The 20808-nt window shown below is 45.6% G+C and overlaps 1 protein-coding gene across 7 annotated transcripts in view; it reads left to right on the top strand.

Moving 5' to 3' along the window:
• The window catches only part of cadps2 (Ca++-dependent secretion activator 2), a 371627-nt gene extending 353954 nt beyond the window's left edge, over window positions 1-17673 (top strand). For 3 of the 7 annotated variants that reach the window (XM_055650236.1, XM_055650233.1, XM_055650230.1), the window contains 2 exons: window positions 13099-13203; window positions 16474-17672. In XM_055650236.1, coding sequence (XP_055506211.1) covers window positions 13099-13203; window positions 16474-16653 — 285 coding nt within the window. In that variant the 3' untranslated portion in view covers window positions 16654-17672. Of the gene's footprint in view, window positions 1-13098; window positions 13204-16473 lie in introns of all 7 variants that reach the window. The other 4 variants (XM_055650235.1, XM_055650234.1, XM_055650232.1 and 1 more) reach the window with 2 other exon arrangements.
• The last annotated feature ends 3135 nt before the right edge of the window (window positions 17674-20808 follow it).

The following is a 20808-nucleotide window of genomic DNA, read 5'->3' as shown; positions in this document are numbered from 1 at the left end:
CAGCAACTTGCCTTACCACTCAACAAGGCACCAACTTGAACATACTTGATAGTTGTAACTTGTCTCAAGGTGGTTCAAGCAGTTAAAATGTCATAAGGGAGCCCTAGATGGTACTTTATTTTTCACATGTACCGAATATACAGTGAAATTTCATTGTTGTATACAGTTCAGTACGTATCACTCATTTTATTTGATCTCCATTCCCTTTGTCCTATTTTCACATTCCACTTCCTTATCTATTTATATCTATCTATCTTCCCCTATATATCCACCTATCTCCCCTATATATCATCCTTATCTATCTCCCCAGTCTGAAGAAGGGTCTCGACTAGGGTTGCCAACTGTGCCTTATTAGTCGGGACATCCTGTTAAAGGGGGTTGCACGTAAAGTCACCGACCGGGTCAACGCACGGAGCCGCTCAATCCATCTGGAGGACATCGCAGCTTCCGATATATGTTGTTAATACATGAAACACGTACTTTTCTACCTGTTAAAAACCGCACCAATGGTGAATTTTTGCGCTGTAAAAAATTGTGGAGGTCAGGGTGAGCGTGATAGACATGTACCCAACTTCAGAATTCCAAACGTGAAGCGAAATGAAGGTAAAGAGAAGCGAGAGCTGAAGGGGTAACAACAGCTAAAGTGCTTGGCGAACATTGGCCGTGCAGATATCAAAATTGAAAATATTGGGAATTATCGCGTTTGTTCATTGTATTTCATCAACAGTAAGCCATTATTTGGGTTTTTCTTGATTCTTTTGGTATCTAAAAAGTCTCAGAAGTGATAAATGTGGCTGTAAATTTTTTTAAATCGCCCATGGTTCTGAAGTGGGTTTTTACATACAAAAAGAAAACGCTTCTGAAGCTAAATTTATCATTAAAAAAATCTCCAGACTTACGAGTGGTGTGTGGAAAAGTAAGTTTTCTATCATTATGCTATTGAGATGTATATTTTGGCAAATAATAAAATGTCCTGACAGCTTAAACACCCACTCCCTTTCAATAGGATATTGTCAATATGCTGACGTTGATTATGTCCAATTAACAGCTAACAATTATGCCATTCCTTGGCTTGCATCTGAGTAAAATGTAATTCAAAACCCACATATGGTTTGCGATTTTTTTATAATGATAAATTTTGCTTCAGAGGCGTTTTCTTTTTGTATGTAAAATCCCACTTGAGAACCATGGGCGATTTAAAAATGTTACAGTCAAGGTTATCACTTCTGAAACTTTTTAGATGCCAAAGGAATCAAGAAAAACCCCCACAAATAACGTCTTACTGTTGATGAAATGTAGTGAGCAAACAGCCAATGTTCGCCAAGCACTGACTGTTGTTGTCCCTTCAGCTCTCGCGTCTATCTACGGTCATTTCTCCCCACTTTTGGAATTCTGAAGGAGGATAAATGTCTCTCACGCTTATCCCGATTTCCATAATTATTTACAGCGCAAGAATTGACCATTTTGGCGGGTTTTAACGGGCCCGCTACGCAGGAAACAATGATCAGTGCTTACCTGCTGTTTATCGCGTGTACTCCAGTTGGCGTAGCGTAGCAACAGTATGGGTCATGGGTCGTGACCCGACTGCCGTGCAACCTCCCTGTGTTGGGTTAAATTGGTTTGTCCAATACGGGACCGCCCTTGTCCCGTATTTGACTGGTACTACTTGGGTCGAGGGGACTGTCGGGTTGGAGCGCTGCATCCCGACGTAGTGCAGCAGCAGCGCCTCGCCCGTGACCCTGCCGCTCGGCAGCCCAGCCAGCAGTCCAACCTTCAGATCTTCGCTTACCGATGACACCACCACCCCTCCTTCTCATGGCTGTTCATCGGCTGATGAGTTGGATGGGGTGCCGGACTTTGCGCGCGTCGTCGCGCCCGGGACAAAATTCCTCATCTGGCCTTGCCGGCTGGGCTTTGTGTGCAGTCCAGCACCCGAGCCAACTCATCATTCACAGCCACAGCCGAGTCGGTCAACGGATTGCCATCAGGAATTTGTCCCTTACTTTGACCGTTTGCCCCTTATTTGGGAGTGAGAAAGTTGGCAACCCTAGTCTTGACCCAAAACATCACCCATTCCTTCCCTTCCAGAGATGCTGCCTCTCCCGCTGAGTTACTACAGCTTTTTGTGTCCTATCTTCGGTTTAAACCAGTGTCTGCAGTGCCTTCCCATTCACTACACATAAACACTTACACACATATGAGGTAAGCATCTCAGATACAGTTCAAGTGCAGAGCAGAAATACACTGCTACGGTACACAGAGTCGCCAATTTAGCGCCATTTTCAAGTCCCAGTTGGTGTAAGTGCAGGGATCTTGATCTGACCATGAAGGTCTGTTGTCCTGGTGGTGTTGCAGGGTCTGCCAGGCCAAGGTAGCCTTGTTGTCCTCTGCCGCTGCTCCACCGCTGTAGGCCATGTGCGGTCCGCGTGCTCGGCCTCGGGAAGAGGCTCATTAATGCTTAGGCAAAGAGAAGAATCTCTTTAGGGTGGCATGGTGGCACGTGGTAGAGTTGCTGCCTCACAGCTGGCTGTGAGCGCTCAGGAAAAGCAACTGGTGACTAAATAGTCTTAATAAAAGATGGAAATAATTCTCCTGTCTCAAAACTCAAAATGTGGCTTTCATTTAGTTGCATATAGTGTGTTGAATTCGATACATCCATGGTATTCAGAGCTGTGGACAGGTTTATTCTCAAGGCGTGACAGGAATGAATGCACTAAGGACATATGCAATCCTGACCAAGGGTGCTGTCTGTACGGGGTGTACATTCTCCCCGTGACCACCTGGGTTTTCTCCGGGATCTTCGGTTTCCTCCCAAATTACAAAGACGCACAGATTTGGAGATTAATTTGCTTCAGTAAGAATTTGACATTGTCCCTAGTGTGCGGGGATCGCTGGTCGGCGCAGACTCGGTGGGCCAAAAGGCCTGTTTAAGGACTGTATCTCCAAGCTAAACTATACCAAGCCAAGAAGGAAGTGTAGATGCTCGTTTACACCAAAGATAGGCACAGAATGCTGGAGTAACTGAGTGGGACAGGCAGCATCTCCGGAGAAAAGAAATAGGTGACCTTTCGATTGAAACCCTTCTTCAGACTCAAGAAATTGTACTCTTCAGTATTATGGGTATAGTTAACTTGTCTTCTACTGGTGTGTTGCTGTCAAGAACCTGATTCTGAAGAAGGGTCTCGACCTAAAACATCACCCATTCCTTTTCTCCAGGGATGCCGCCTGATCCGCTGAGTTACTCCAGCATTTTGTGTCCATCTTAAACTTAGAAGGGTCTCGACCCGAAACATCACCTGATGTTTTTTCAGAGTGAAGCCCCTCTTCTGGCTGAAGAAGGGTCTCGACCTGGCACGTCACCTATCCACGTTCTCCAGTGATGCTGCCTGACCCGCTGGGTTACTTCACCACTTTGCGTCCTTTTGTGTGTTAGCCAGCATCTGGAGTTCCCGCCTTCTAACGTATAGGGAGCTTCTAAAATGTGGTGGGGAAACGAGAGAAGATCAAAAAAAATCCTACTGCAAGGATTAATGATTGCTGCTGAAATCCTCTAGTTTGATGTCTTTAATACAATCATTCCTGTCAGGCCTTGAGAACAAACCTTTCCACAGCCCTGATTACCGCAGACGTGTCTTCTGCTACACCATATTCAATTAGGTGAAAGCCACATTTTGTGTTTTGAGATGGGAGAATTATTTCTGTTTTTTATCACGGTTATTTGTTCCTTTTTGTGAGCGCCCACAGCAAGCTGTTCTGCAGAGCTCATCCCTACTGCACTCCGTGGAAATAATTCTTACACCAGTGGAAAAGGTTTTAGATCGAGCTGAGAAATCGGTCAATTCCTGAAAAATCTGAGACGGCGTCTCTGGTTCGGAGCTAGACACAAAATGCTGGAGTAACTCAGTGGGACGGGCGGCGTCTCTTGAGAGAAGGAACGGGTGACGTTTCGGGTCGAGACCCTTCCTCAGACTGAGAGTCGGTGGAAAGCGCAATGTGATATTATAGATGGTGATGCAGAGAGATGTAGAACAATTGAATGAAAGACATGCAAAAAAAAAAATGATAAAGGAAACAGGCCACTGTTGGCTGTTTGCTAGGTGAGAACGAGAAGCTGGTGCAAGTTGTGTAGGGGGGGAGGTGGTGGAGAGAGAGGGAATGTAAGGGTTACTTGAAGTTAGAGAAATCAATATTCATACCACTGGAGCTATTATTTGGCATGAACCAGAAGAAAAAGGGAAAAAAAAAAACACAAGTCCACATGTTGCAGCTGGCCATATGTAGCATGGAAGGTAGAATTCAGCTAATTAATATGGCAGACTTAAACAGGCACCTCATCTGTCAGTGAGTTAGCTGCCTGTTGGTGCTCAGCAGGAGCTGATAGCACGTCTTATTCTTTGCTTCTGATGGTCTACTGCCCACCTAATTTCGCCGTATTGTCAGCCTACTTACCGCAGTTTGAGCCACTCCCTGGAGGCTAAATTATTATCAAAGGATTAAGTGAGATGTAGCCGTGTACCTCTGACATTTCTGCCTCCTTTTCTGTGCCAGAACACTAATTAGCTGTGACTAATTAAGAGAAATGTTCCCACAATTGAAAATCCGCGTGCAGGGGAGCCCCCCCCCCCCCCCCACTCCCCCCCGGAACAGCGAGGAAGACTGGGGGCTGCGGCTCTGATATGTGAACACTGCAAAAGATTTCTGCTACTACCAGGGTTAGCTGTGGCCCCAGCTCCTGCTTGCCTGTGAAGAGCTCAGAGGAAGCTCCGATACTGAAGACAAATGTTTCTCCTGCCACTTTCGACGTGACCACAGTTGCGTGAGCTATTTGTGTTTGGCTCTGCGTACGGCGCACAAGAAAACGTCATCTGCTGATCAGCATGGGCCCCGCTGCAAGAAATGTCCTGCCAGTTTTATGCCACCGCCACTTGGGGTTCAAACGCAATAAAGACTGAAAGTCCGGGACATGTTTTCCAAGTAAAACACACGGTTAACTTGCACCCATTTGGTGGAATGCAAACTAGCTTAGGAGTGATACAGCGTGGAAACAGGCACTTCAGCCCAACTTGCCCACACACCGCCCAATATGTCCCATTTACACCAGTCTCACCTGCCCGCATTTGGCCCATATCCTTCTAAACCTGTCCTATCCGTGTACCTGTCTACAATATATCTTAGACATTGCAATGTTTAAGTCCCTGCTTCAACTACCTCCTCCGGCAGCTCCTTCCAAATGCCCACCACCCTTTGTGTAAAAACAGTTACCGCTCAGGTTCCTATCAAATCTTTGCCCCTTCACCTTAAAGGGAGGCCCCTATTTGTGGGACTTCAGGGTCCATTCAGTGCTTGCGATGTGACTAATTGGCAGGATGCTTCAGCAGGGAGCAGGAGTTGTGAAGTGCTAAGGGGTTAAAACTAGCCTGCGCTTCTTAATACAAGCCTGTGTCACTTGGGAGGGAGGTTCTTTGCCGTGGGACGAGGTGACGACAGGTTTTCGATAAGAGACCTAATGTGCGTGGTCAAGATAATCGAAGGTACCAAGCGCACCAGTGGAGTTTCATCCTCATCGGAGGCTGCCTTGGAGGTGGCTCGGGTGTGGATGAGAGGGTTACCCACCTCCGTGGGGGCTGTGCGTTTGCCTCAAAGGTTCGGAGAAGGACACGATGATCTTTGCAGCAGTTAATGCAGAGCTCTTGTGTTCTATCGGCTGTTTCCAGGAAGGGCTCTTAAAGATAGCGGAGTCAGGGGATATGGGGAGAAGGCAGGAACAGGGTACTGATTGGGGATGATCAGCCATGATCACATTGAATGGCGGTGCTGGCTCAAAGGGCCGAATGGCCTACTCCTGCACCTATTGTCTATTGTCTATTGCAAATGACAATGGAGGACCCAGCTTGGGGCGACCGTTGTGTGGGGGGGGGGGGGGGGGAGAGCAAAGGGGGAACTAGCGCAAAGGGTCGGGTGGGGGGGGGGTGGATTTGTTACTTTGTAAGCACCCTTTATGGGCCACTAGTTGCATACCTTGGGGGGTGCAAGCAAAGAATTTCATGGTGACATAGTCACAGGTGACATTAAAATATTCAATCAATTCAAAGGATACTGAGGTGAGATGGCAACCCTTGAAATGCAGCTGACATGCACAATGACTTGTAGAAACTGCAGGTGCTGGTTTACACCAAAGATGGACACAAAGCGCTGGAGTAACTCAGCGGATCAGGCAGCATCTCTGGAGAAAAAAGAATGGGGTGACCTTTCGGGTCGGGACCCGTTTTCAATCTGACCCGACCCAAAACGTCACCCATTCATGTCCTCCAGAGATGCTGCCTGACCCGCTGAGTTACTCCAACACTTTGTGTCTACCTTTACGTACCACGACTTGCAAAAATCCTCAGACTAGCCACCCTTGAGGCAGCCCTATATGATTTGAGGCTCAGACTAAATTAGTAATTAGTGAATGCCTGGGGAGCATCACCAAATTAGGCTAACATTCTGTGGCCAGTCTCACAACTGTGATTTGCCTTTGTCAACTGTCCTCTTGAAGATTCATCCCCTGGATTTTTACAGAATAAATCTGGTGTATATTAATAGCCCTGTCCCACGGTACGAGTTAATTCCAAGAGCTCTCCCGAGTTTAAAAAAAATTAAGCACGGAGAATGAACGTAGCGGGTACGTTGGAGCTCGTGGACGTCTCTTAGCGGCTCATAACGCTAACGGTAGGTACTCGGGAAGACTCGCTAACGACAGGTAAGCACGGGAAGACTCGTGAAGATTTTTCAACATGTTGAAAAAATGTCCACGAGAGCCCCGGGTACCGACGAGTGGCCATTACCGTAAATCTCCGAGTTCGAATCATGGCAAACTCGGGAGAGCTCTTGGAATGAACTCGTACCGTGGGACAGGGCAGTAAGGAGGGTCAGTTTTCTGCTTGAAAACACACAGTAAAATCCATCCCCTGTCGGCAGAATGAGGCAGGAGATCAGTTTATCAAGCTTAAGGACAAAACAATCCAGCAGTGGAAACTTAGAAGACAGACACAAAAAAGCTGGAGTAACTCAAAGGGTCGGGCGGCATCTGTGGAGAAAAGGAATATTGTGACGTTTCGTGTCGAGACCCTTTTTCAGTTTGAAGAAGCAGCCCGACCCGAAACGTCACCCATCCTTTTTCTCCAGAGATGACCGCCTGACCCGATGAGTTACTCCAGCATTTTGTTTCTATTTTCGGTGTAAACCAGCATCTGCAGTTCCTTCCTTCACTGGGAACTTGGTGTTGGCATTCGCACTCTCAGTGAAACATCGGATGGGCATTTTTAGAAGCAGAACTGGCCCTCGATCTTCTCTGGCTTTTCAACAGAGCATGTTGGAGGATCCTTTTTCCTCCGCAGATGCCGCCTGACCTGCTGGGAAACTCTAGCACTTTGCCAAATTTCCTGCATCTGCTGTTCCTTCTGTCTCCATGCCTCCTGCTGCCCCTATTAATAGTTCAGTGTCGGGGAAAATGGATGATCAATGAACATATTTCCAAGTCAATGTCTCTCATCTGTAAATTATGAAGCGGGCATCATAGTGTTATGTACAAGGGTCTGCAAAAGTGGCCACATAGCTGACATGGTGAGTGATTGTCCATGTAGCTGAATTGGTGGGTGGTTGTCCATCCATGTTCGTTCTCCCCTTGACCATGTGGGTTTTCTCCAGGTGCTCTGGTTTCCTCCCACATTCCAAAGACATAAAGGTTTGTAGGTTAATTTTCTTCGGTAAAATTGTCTTTTAAAAATTGACCCTAGTGTCTTGGATAGTGCTAGTGTACAGGGTGATCGCTGTTTGGGCCAGACTCGGTGGGCCGCAGGGCCTGTTTCCGTGCTGCATCTCTAAACTAAACTAAACTGATTTATTGGGGCGACAGAGTGGTGCAGCAGTAGAGTTGCTGCCTTACAGCCCCAGAGACCCAGGTTTGATCCTGACTACGGGTGCTGTCTGCGTGGAGTTTGTACGTTCTCCCCGGGACCGCGGGGAAATTTCTCCAGATGCTCCACAGTTTCCTCCCACATCCATAGACGTACAGGTTTGTACGTTAATTGGCTTTGGTGAGTTTTTTTTATTTAATCGTATGTAGGATAGGGATCGTGTACAGCCATCCACTCAAGTCCCTCCCACCAACCACTCATATTTACTCAAACCACTGCATCAAACAGCAATGAACAGAAGCAGCAACAAAAAAAAGACTGTAGGACATCTGTACTCTCATCATTTTCTAATCAGCGTCATTTACCTATGAAGAGTGAATGCATTTCAGCTGTAATTAATTTGTTGTTTAGTGGCGATTGTCAAGGGTGCATTTAGAAAGGTCAGGGAGAGGGATAATCCAAATTAAAATAGATAATTGCCATGGTTTTTGATACCGAAGAAAGGTCAGAGTGAGGACTCCCAAAAATTAAATCCATGATGACTAAAGTTTTAATTTTGGTGGTATTTCTTGGTGTGTTTCTATTGGGTGAATACACAGCTTGCAGCAAAGGTGTTGTCGATAATTTGCATTGGGCGCCCCCCTGTAATCTTTGGTTGGGGGGGGGGGGGAATAGATGGAGGCTGGGTGCGACAAAGAGCTTGCCCCTGCTATTGTGCGACGCGTATGCTGCATGGGAAATCTCCTCCTCCGCAGCTGCAAGGGAGCCAAGCTGTTGCATTTACTCGAGTCTGCTGCCTTTGTCAGTCTCCACCGACAATAGCGGGGGAAAGTCTTTCGATGGCCGTGACATCAGTGAACATGGTTGGGATTCGAAGCCGATGCAATAGCTTCTTAATGCACAACTAAAGTTCGGCAGACTTACGGGGGAACACTGAGGGTGGTGTTGGGGTTTTATTTGCAATTCAAAATAAACTTTATTCAGTGTAAGAAAATATATACAAACCAGTTGTAGGAAGTAACTGCAGGTGCTGGTTTAAACCGAAGGTGGAAACAAAATGCTGGAGTAACTCAGCGGGGCAGGCAGCATCTCTGGGGAAAAGGAATGGGTGACGTTTCAGGTCAAGACTCTTCTTCAGTGTCTGAAGAGACCCGACTCTCAGGGCTAACGGAATCAAGGAATATGGGGAGAGAGCAGGAACGGGGTACTGATTTGGGTTGATCAGCCATGATCATATTGAATGGCGGTGCTAGCTGAATGGTGGTGCTAGCTCGAAGGGCCAAATGGCCTACTCCTGCACCAATTTTCTATGTTTCTATGAAATGTCGCCCATTCCATCTCTCCAGAGATGCTGCGTGTCCCGCGGAGTTACTCCAGCATTTTGTACACAAAACAGGTGCTGTGTAAAAAAAATTCTTCCACCATTCTCAGAGGCTATACATACATTCAATGCGTCCTAGTGCAGTGTTCCTACAAATTGCACAATTTTACTCCCTCGCCCTTGCCACTCGCGTGTCCCCCTGGTGTGAAGTCCCTTCCCTTGTTTAAGGGGTGTCTCCAACACACTCTGCTCCCCCAATGGCCAGCAGCGGAAACACCCTACACCCTGGTCGTCCCCCACAGAGCCATGGCGTTGGCTGCACCGAGCTTCACGCGTACTCCTGCAGTCTGGAATCGGGTGTGAAAGAGATGAAAGACGATGATGAAGTAATGGCGCTTGTTGCCCTTTTGATGCAATTCCCCTTCTCACTTCACTGTGCTATCCAATACAGCGGGCGAACATCGTCTGCTTTGATCTGTCCTTTTCACACCTTACATGCTCTTCGCACCTTTCCATGTACCTAATTTCCCTCTCCCCTGACTCTCGGTCTGAAGAAGGGTCTCGACCAGAAACGTCACCCATTCCCTCTCCCCAGAGATGCTGCCTGTCCCGCCGAGTTACTCCAGCATCTTGGGTCCACCTTCGCTATCCGCAGTTCCTTCCTACACATTTCGGGTGCCGTGAATTTTGTAAGTTTCCCCTGTTCTCTTTTTACATTAGTGATGCGTAAATGGCAACATTTGAGTCATCTTGTTCCACTTCACTGTCTCAATACAGCTCATCGTCTGCTTTGATCTTTCCTTTTCACACCTTACATCCTCTTCGCACCTTTCCATGTACCTAATTTCCCTCTCCCCTGACTCTCAGTCTGAAGAAGGGTCTCGACCAGAAATGTCACCCATTCCCTCTCCCCAGAGGTGCTGCCTGTCCCGCCGAGTTACTCCAGCATCTTGGGTCCACCTTCGCTATCCGCAGTTCCTTCCTACACATTTCGGGTGCCGTGCCCCTGTTCTCTTTTTACATTAGTGATGCGTAAATGGCAACATTTGAGTCATCTTTCCCTGTCTCGGCTCTTAAGCTGCCTCTGAAAAAACAAAAAAAACCTTTGGGCATACCAGGTTTTGAAAATGTGCCTTAAATGGATAGATTAGACTGATGTTCTGTTGTCTGCGCTCCTGTTGATTTGTTGGACCTTGCTGGACAGGAAAGCGAGTGCGGGTTTGATGAGGAAATGGGCTGCTAATGTGGCTTGCCAGCCTAGCGTCATGCACGGAATGGAGCGAAGAAATATAGAGGTCAGGCCGTGTCGAGCACAGCAACCCTTCCTTGCTTTCCATCGTTCAGGAGAGATGGGGCAAAAAAATGCCCTTTCAAATCATGACTGAGGAATCAGCAGGATAACTAGATTTTAATCATTGACAGTGTTAGATGTGATATATCACAGTTTGCATCCTTCATGTTTTTTTATTCAGTTGTGAGAAAAGTAGGTTGTAATATAAAAGTTATAATTGTCATTTATAACTTCGCATCTTTGATTTTGATCTCCTCAACGATTATAACACTGGACTGAAAGCTTGAAATGGAGGTATCAGTTACAGCTTGGTACTTACAAACCTGTCATCGTGTGTGTTCTGGGCTTCTTCTTCTTTCCGTGTCCATCTTGTTACAAATGTTGGCCCCGCTGTCACCGTCCGCCCTGAAAAGGACGCAAGCTTCCGGCGACAATCAGTGGGAGCCGTCACTTGTCGCAGGAGACGATGGTGGTAGCAGAATTAACTCAAGGTACATCCAGTTTCCAGCCCCGCCATGTGGATGCTTCTGCTCTGGGGCCGTGTGTTCTGGTCTGGTGCCCACATTGAGCTTGCCCTGAAAAGTATCATTGATTGGAACTTACAGTATGGGAACAGGCCCTTTGGCCCAGCAAGTCCATGCCGGCCATCGATCTCCCATTCACACTAGTTCTATGCAATCCCACTTTTCCATCCACTCCATGCACACGAGAGGCAATTCACGAAGTTTGCAACTCTGTCGAAGCCAAAACGTGACGACATTTGTCTACTGCCGTGGTGACGTCTGCTGTATGACCTTACGGCGTTGTTTGCAAAGCAAAGCATTTCACTGTACCTCGGCACATGTGACAATGAAGCTTCATTGAATCATTGAAAGTATCATTGATTCACTGAAGGCTAATGAACCTCCGAACCCACGTGACTTTGGGATGTGGTAGGAAACCAGAGCACCCGAGGAAAACCCACCTGGTCATGGGGTGAACGTGCAAACTACACACGCATAGCACCCGAGACCAGGTTCAAACCTAAATCTCATGCACTGTCTGTGAGGCAGCTGTTCCACCAGCTGTGCCCCCCAAGATCCACATGAGTCTACTATACATATTGTGCAAGATTGCAATTTGATTTTAACAATTTAAGCACTCCATTGATTAATTCATGAAAACTGTTCGGAGGTCACAATAGGAGTGAGATTTGGTTTCCATGTTAGGGTTATGTATTGGTGCAAGCAGATCTGGCCAATCAAATGTGGTTTGTCTTCTTTGTTAGTTAGTCTGGATTTGGTATAAAGATCATGGTCATGTTATAAAGAAAAAGAGATTGGGGGTAAATCTAAATCTGGTGGTGATTATCCTTTTTAATGAAATGCACCAGAGATGCTGCCTGAGCTACTCCAGCACTTTGTGTCGATAGTGTGTACATATTTTCCCATTTAAGATGACTCACCTTCATATAAGTCGATCAATCTGTCGTTTGACTGTTTTTGTGTCAGGTGTGGGCAGGGTAATTGAGTTGATGACAAATTCTAGATTTGTTAACAGATAATCTATCTATTCTAAAGAACTAACTCCTTGATTATCCAACGAGTCATAGCTTGCACACACAAGGAACTGCAGAAGCTGGAATCTTGAGCAAAATACAAAGCGCTGGAGGAACTAAGCGTGTCAGGCAACATCTATTAAAGGGAGTGGACAGGCAATGCTTCAGGTCGGGAGGGGGAGAAAGCTGAAAAAGTGAAGTGAGGGTGGGACAAGTGATGGTGGGTAGACACAAAACGCTGGAATAACTCAGCGGGACAGGCAACAGCTCTGGGTATAAGGAATGGGCGACGTTTCGGCTCGAGACCCTTCTTCAGACGGGTCATTCGCTCCAGCATTTTGTGTGTCTACCTTCGGTGTAAACCAGCATCTGCAGTTCCTTCCTACACAAGTGATAGGTGGATACAGGTAAGGGGCTGGCTTGATTGGCAGATGGGTGGAGTCAGTGACCAAACGGCCTGTCCCACTGTACAAGGTAATTAAAGATTTCTCCCGAGTTTCCCCTGACTCAAACTCAGAGAATTATGGAAACAGCCGCTCATAGATACTCGGGGCTCTCGTGGACATTTTTCAACATGTTGAAAAACTTCACGAGATTACCGCGTTTCCCGAGTACCTGCCGTTAGTGTTACGAGCCGCTAAGAGCTCCGAGCCCCGATACATACATTCCCGAGCTCCGACGTACCCAATACATACATTCTACGTGCTTACCACGAGTTTGATTATTTTTTTTAACTCGGGAGAGCTCTTGGGTAAACTCGTATAGTTGGACAGGCCCTTAAGGAGACAAAAGGGTGACAGATAAGGAGATAAGAGTGAATTGCAAAGTCAGAAGGAAGGATGTTGGTGCAAGGGGACTGGGTGAGGAGGTGGGGGAGGGGGGAATAAAAGGCCAATGAGATACTTGAGGATGGGATATGCAGGTATAAAGAAGAGGAAAGTAGCAGGGTGACTGTGGCTCGTACAAGGTAATATTAGTGTACCAATGAAAAGGAAATAGGCTTTCTGGTTCACTATGCTTTGTGTTCATTGCTGTATTTTTCTTTCCCCAGCGATGGTACACCACCACAATCAAAGTCGTCTGTGTCTGGCTGACAGACCGAATGGATCTACAGCTACATCTCTACCAGCTGAAGACGCTCATAAAAATAGTGAAGGTAGACATAGCATCTTTCTTATTTCTCATTAAGTCACTTGGAAGCATGAAATGATTTATCAGGATAAAAGCAACCTTAAAATCCAAAACAAATGGTAAACATCATACTTTGATACTCAAACAACTATCATAGAAGGCTGTGTGTGATGTTTCCTTTAGTTTTAGACATTAAAACATTTAGAGATATAGCATGAGAACAGGCCCTTCGGCTCACCGAGTCCACACCAACAAGCGATTTCCCCATACACATGGCACTATCTGGCAATTTATAATTTTACTGAAGCTAATTAATCAACACACCTGTACGCCTTTGGAGCGTGGGAGGAAACCGGAGCACCCAGAGAAAACCCACACAGTCACAGGGAGAATGTACAAACTCCACACAAACAGCACCCATAGTCAGGATCGAACCCGGGTGTCTGGCGCTGTAATGCCCCTGTCCCACTTAAGAAACCTGAACGGAAACCTCTGGAGACATTGCGCCCCACCCAAGGTTTCCGTGCGGTTCCCGGAGGTTGCAGGTGGTTGCCGGAGGTTGCAGGTAGTGGAAGCAGGTAGGGAGAATGACAAAAACCTCCAGGAACCGCACAGAAACCTTGGGTGGGGCGCAAAGTCTCCAGAGGTTACCCTTCAGGTTTCCTAAGTGGGGCAGGGGCATTACTCAACCGCCCAGAGTTGCTGTTCACGGTCTCGAAATGGAGGGTCGGATTTCACTTAGAGGGCAGAGAATCTTTGGATTTGTCCTCCTAAGTGTCTGTGGGGGCTCAGTCATTGCGTATCTTAAAACCAGAGATTAATAGCTGTTTTGGATACTCTGGGAATCAAGAGTTAAAGTGTTAGTACAGGAAAGTGGTGCTGAGGTAACAGATCAGCCATTACTTCATTGAACAGTAGAGTAGGCACAAAGGATTGAATTGCCTTCACGAGGGTTTCCCAACCTTTATCATCCCATTTACCCCCGGCAACTTTAATAGCACATAACAATGTTATTTCACTTATTATGAACAACTAATGATGAACAGATACTGGATATACCAGAACCAAACACAGTCAGTCAAATATGTACAAATCCAGAATCAACAAATTTACCCCAGGTTGAGAACCCTTGACCAACACCAACCTTTTGGATTGACTGGAGATACAGCGTGGAGACAAGCCCTTCAGCCCGCCAATTCCGCTCCGACCAGTACTATCCTACACAATAGGCACTCTTTACAATTTACAGAATCCAATTAACCTACAAATCTTTGAAGTGTGGAAGGAAACTTGAACACCCGGAGAAAACCCATGCGGTCACAGGGAGAACGTACAAACTCCCTACAGCCAGCGCCCGTAGTCAGGATCGGTCCCAGGTCTCTAGTGCTGCAACTCCACCATCGTGCCACCCCGAACCTCATATATTGATGTCCTCCCTTCCTCTAATAATGATATTGTGACTTCCTTATGACAGGTAGTCTTGTTCGTTAGTGCCATAGCTACTTGAGTTAATGCGTAAAAACATGTGGCAAACTTACCAAAACAGTTGTGGACTTTATATGGAAAAAGATCGCAAGTGGGAGAAATTGGCCACAAGCATCCATCTCGTTTGTAAAAGAAAGACATTTTTAGTGTCACGATTATGCATTACGTATTTCAACAAAGACGTGCAGGTCTATAGGTTAATTGGCTTCGGTAAAGATTGTAAATTGTTCCTCTTGTGTAGGCTGGTGCTAGTGTACGGGGACCGCTGGTTGGTGCAGACCCGATGGGCTGAAGGGCCTGTTTACGCCCAACTATCTCATTTAATAAAAACCTGTACACATCATTTTACTTGCTTGTGAACTGAGGAAGGGATTTGTCCAATGGTTTGTTGTTTAAAAGGAAGGTTAATTTAAAAAGGGGATGTAAAAAAATCAGTATTAATCACAAATTAAGTCACGCAGACCTTCGTTTATTCACAGTGGCAACAGTGCTACTAACGTCACAGACTGCATCTTGCATTCGTGATTAAGTTACAGTTCCATAGTCTTGTAAAGGTGCAGACATGTAATTGCATTTAGGAATTCCAGACAGAGCATTGACACGGCAGTGGGGAAATAGGTGAGTCATTACTATTACTATTGCTAACTGAGTCCATCAGTTGATTGATTATTCCATACAGTTGAACGATCGATGAGAAATATATATTAAAATGCCAGGGGTTATGCAGCCCACCATTGTACTTACACATTTGTGATCTTTTAAATTCATCGGGCAGAGGGAGAACTTCCTTCAGAGACACAAGTCAAGGCTCATGTTATAGCTTCACCAGTACAAAATCCTACCAACTCTGTGGCTGCCCACCAACAACTCTCACCTGTATCCACCCATCACTCACCAGGCTTGGTCCTACCCTCTCCCCTCCTTCCAGCTGCCTCGACACACCCACCACCGTAAAGGTCTGAAGAAGGGTCCCAACCTGAGACGCCACCTATCCACGTTCTCCAGAGATGCTGCTTGGCCCTTCTGAGTTACATCGAAACATAGAAAATAGGTGCAGGAGGAGGCCATTCAGCTCTTCGAGCCAGCACCGTCATTCATTGGGATCATGGCTGATCATCCCTAAACAATAAACCGTGCCTGCCTTCTCTCCATATCCCTTGATTCCACTAGCCCCGAGGTCTCTATCTAACTCTCTCTTAAATCCATCCAGTGATTTGGTCTCCACTGCCCTCTCTGGCAGGGAATTCCACAAATTCACAACTCTCTGGGTGAAAACGTTTTTTTTCTCACCTCAGTCTTAAATGGCCTCCCCTTTATTCTAAGACTCCGGAACTTTTTGTATCGTTTGTGTTTACCCGTGGAAAGCCCCCGTTTACAGATCTCCTTCAAAGCCCAAGGACAGATTCTCCATAGTCCACGAGTTGTACTTTTGCAACAGAGGAAAATAGGTAACTAATGCGTGCACAGTAAGTCCCAGAGGGTAACCGAGCATGATGCTGTGTGAATACTGGTTGGATGCTAGGGTGGACTATCCAGTTGTTCTTTCAATCTTCTCACCGGCCAACATGTCCCTGCCCTGCTACACTAGTTCCACCTGCCTGCGTTCGGTCCGTATCCCTCCAAACCTCTCCCATCCATGTCGGACACTTTGCGTCCTTTTGTGTGTGTGTGTGATCAGGTGTTGTGCACGGCTTTGGAAACTGGGGATGGTTTATTCCACATTTTGGCTTTGTACGATCAGCCGGCTGTAAGTTCTAAACCCCCCCCCCCCACAAATGTAAATTACAAATATGTTCTTCCCTTGCTTTAGAAATCCTACAGGGATTTCAGGCTGCAGGGAGTTCTGGAAGGGACGTTGAACAGTAAAACGTACGAGACGGTGCAAACCCGGCTGACAGTGGAAGAAGCAACAGCATCGGTGTCGGAGAGCGGTGGACTGCAGGGCATAACCATGAAGGACAGTGACGAAGAAGCCGAGGATGTGAAATAGGTGAAAGCGGGGACAAACACGGCCGCTCTCTTTGTCTGGCGACCTCTCAGCCATCGTTTGTACCATTTCTTCAGAGGTGATCAACATCATTCAAATTGACTAAACTCAAGTGTAAGTCATCCAACTTTCTCGCAGAGAGCAGGGAAGGAAAGGAGATGACATTGTTGAGTCCCAACTGGGTGCTGAGCCGCGCCCAATGTGCCCTCTGCTCCTGTACCATCTACAGCAGCGCCTTGTGAATGGATATCTCTCCACCACCATAAGAGAGAAAGGAGGTGGAGGGGGGGGGGAGGGGGGCAGTGGGAAAAGAAAGTTTGGGATCTGACAGACAAAAAACAACAATGGTATCAACAGTCAATCATGTCTGGAGAAAGTCCCAAAAGCCCAGGTGTCACAAAGACAGTGTAAACACTCTCAGCAGAGAAACCACCATCAAACACTACAGTCTCAGTCCTTTGGAAGTGAAGTGTGTAGGGCTATTTTGTTATCTGTGCTCTTTGTGGTCTTAATTGGTGAGATAAAGCGGCTTGGTAGAATACAACGAGCCGTGTTATATTGAGATGTCTTTTGTGCCTGATGTTCTGGGCATCGTTCTAAATACAGTAATGCCTGTAGAATTTGCTGTTCGATATAACGTGCGAGCCTCTGTGTGTTTAGAGATGCCCTTTTTTCCCCCGCCTTCTCCATTCTGCTGTGCCCATACTACCCGGAGTCATCCCAGGTCCGGCGAGCATCCCGCCTGGGGAGGCTGAGAAGATACCGAGAATCGTGGAGTGTTTCATCTCAAACCAGTCTGGGTGATCCCTTTACCCCCAACATGTCACAAGTGTTTGCTGCAGCATTTCAAAACACTGAGCGATGGCAAATATATATATATATATCTTCAATATTTGTTTATTTTGAGGCTTTGATTGTAATAAAGTCATCTGTATTTCCAATTTACATTTATGTTTATTTGACCTTCAGTCGTGAGTTTGTAGGTTTGGGATAAAAGTGTAATTTTGTATGTTTTTTGTTGGCTCTTTCTGTGCCTATGTGTGTATATATGTGTGTGTGTGTGTATATGTATATACGTATGTGTATTTATGTGAGTGTGTGTATATATATATATGTGTGTGTATGTGTGCGTGTGTGTATATATGCATATGTGTGTGTATACGTGTATATATATGTGTGTGCATGTTTATATATGTGTGTGTGTGCATGTATATATGTGCGTATATAAATGTATGTATATATATAAATATATATATATATATATATATGTGTGTGTGTGTATATACACAAAATGCTGGAGTAACTCAGGCAGCATCTTTGGAGATAAGGAATGGGTAACGTCGAGACCTTTTCATACTCAATATATATATATATGTGTGTGTGTGTGTATATATATATATTTCTGTGTGTGTGTATATATATATATGTGTGTGTGTGTGTGTGTGTATATATATATATATGTATATACATGTGTGTGTGTGTGTGTATATATATATATGTAATCGAGTTTGTGAGTGACCGTCGGCGGCGTGTGGGAAAATGTGTAAAATACATATGTCGATTTCTATTACAAAACGTGTTAATTGGTCAGCATTTGTGCAGTGAAAGAGGGGACGAGAGGGTGAAAATAGCTCTCTCTCATCTTTTGATTGAGCGCTCGAGAGCCGTGTCAGCGAGTTCGTATTCACATTTACCAAAGCAATATTAGAAATACCAGCTTGAATCCAGCATCCTGCGAGCGGAATAAAGTGATGCTTCGCACTGCCCTCGCTGCAGCGATACGCTGACTGATTATTCCCATCTCAATAAAATGTGAACAAACTCACATGCATACAAAAACTAGTGGAAAAATATGCAAAAGTTACTGGGCGAGATTACATTTGATATTTAAGTACTAGTTCGATCCCACAACTTCCCCGGAACCTGCTGCACACATTTTGTTTTCCTGTGCTTTGAATCCCTGCTGCAAATCCCATTGAGTTAAGGATACGATCAGAAAGTCTGTGCGTTTGGTCGAGGGCCACAGATTTACCATAAACAATGTTATATGAACATGTTGCCTAAACATTGTTGAATCAATCATTGGTTGTTCTTTTAATCCTGGAACAAAGTTCAGTGCAAGGTGCAATCGGAACATCACTGGGTTTTACTGTGAAGAAATTATTGAACTGAGAATGGAAGGGCCTCGACCCGCAACGTCACCTGTCCCTTTTCTGCAGAGATTCTGCCTGACCCGTTGAGACCCTCCAGCATGTTGTGTCTACCTTGCGTACTAAAATCATTCGTTTTCTCTGATGTTTAATAAACCCAGTTTAGGGAGAGAGAGATATGACTGTTGGCCACAGATACTAATTTATTAAACACAACACACTCATTTATTTGTTTAAGAAGGAACTGCAGATGCTGGAAAATCGAAGGTACACAAAAATGCTGGAGAAACTCAGCGGGTGCAGCAGCATCTATGGAGCGAAGGAAATAGGCAACGTTTCGGGTCCGAAACCCAAGGGTTTCGGCCCGAAACGTTGCCTATTTCCTATTTCTTTCGCTCCATAGATGCTGCCGCACCTGCTGAGTTTCTCCAGCATTTGTGTGTACACTCATTTATTTGGCTCCCAAGTGGGCAAAATAGCACCGAGTATTTTACTCGAGCTTTACTGATCACATTTTTGGTCGAAATATAATTGCAAAAAGAGGTGTCATTTTAGACTATGTTTGGCAAAGAGGGGTGCAGCAAAATAGTGGTGACAAGAGTAATTTAGATAATATTATGTAAAGTTTGTTTAATGAATGTGTTGGGAGGAACTGCAGATGCTGGTTTACATCGAAGATAGACACAAAATTCAGGAATAACTCAGCGGGTTAATTCAGGAATATAACTCAGCCTGACCCGCTGAGTTACTCCAGCATTCTGTGTCTATCTTCTGTTTAATTTAGGTTGAGCGACCATTGCCACAAAGAGTTTTATTGAATGAAGGAACATTCCAACTCGGGCGTTTATGGTAGGTGTCACAACGACAGTCCCGATCTATGTTGTTGATATCCTGTGTGTGTCTCGAAAGTCGAAAGTTTAAATCCTGTCTCTTTGCTGCGCGTTTTCCCAAAGTCTCGTCAATCGCCACTTATGCCGAATGATTCTATTGAACTTGCACCGAGGGCTGCGAGAACAGATGGGAACGAAAATGCAGCGACACCTCTCATACGTGTCAATAGCAACGCTTACCCTTAATGCCGTAAATATGGATTGCCCATACATCGAGTGTGATTTCAAACCAGAGTCCGTGGTAAACTGGGCTAAAAATGCCACAACGCCGGAGATAACGGGTTGCAATTGGAACACATGTGAAGTGTCTGTTTTCTGGTCCCCCTAATCAATGGTTATTCGTTGTGGTAAATTATTTGAAACCATCGAGGTTGAACTTACAACACCCAGGTTTACGATTCGACCTTACAGTATATTACCAGTGACTATTAATGCTCGTGAAAACCTTTCCTCCCTCCCCATCAGTCTGTCTCGTCTTCTATACCACCCTGTTCTACATGCTGGAACGGTTTTTCTTTAATTTGCCCGAACTCTTCTTTGTGTTAAGGATTTATTAACAGGAAAGCGGCAGATTGATTTCCTCTAAGGATCCGATCTCTGAATGAATGAAATTGTCACCGTTACATCTGTCCTTGATTCGAGTTCTAACGCAAATGCTGCAATAGGCCGCTTGTAAGGGCGTTATCGCCATTCGGGGCATGTTCCCATTGCTATTATAATGGTTCACGAAAGTTCCAACAAGTTGAGCATTTGAATTTGACTGTTTTGAATTTTAAAAGTGAATTACACTCGCAGTGTAAAGGTGGTTGATAATTCTCCCTCTCCTGTCTGAAATTACCATCCACACACTAGTTAGAAGCCGCACATGTTCATGCAAATGAGTGTGTATTTTCACTTAGTCCCTCGGCTTCTTCGCTAACTGCGATATTATAAATGTGATGGGATTAAACCCAGAAAACGGCACCAATTGTGTTGTCCAGGCACACGCCAAGGATTCACACAGGATGCCCACCACGAACAATGAAAAAGGGGGGGGGGGGGGGGGGGGGGGGGGCAAAATAAATAGGTTAAAAAATAAATAGGTTAAAAAAAATCAAGCCAACTTGGGTGTAATTGTT

The sequence above is a fragment of the Leucoraja erinacea genome, chromosome 19 (genome assembly GCF_028641065.1).
Source record: "Leucoraja erinacea ecotype New England chromosome 19, Leri_hhj_1, whole genome shotgun sequence".
In the NCBI taxonomy this organism is placed as follows: Eukaryota; Metazoa; Chordata; class Chondrichthyes; order Rajiformes; family Rajidae; genus Leucoraja; species Leucoraja erinaceus.
The sequence above is the reverse complement of the archived record's forward strand: the minus strand, read 5'-3'. Positions and strand labels throughout refer to the sequence as shown.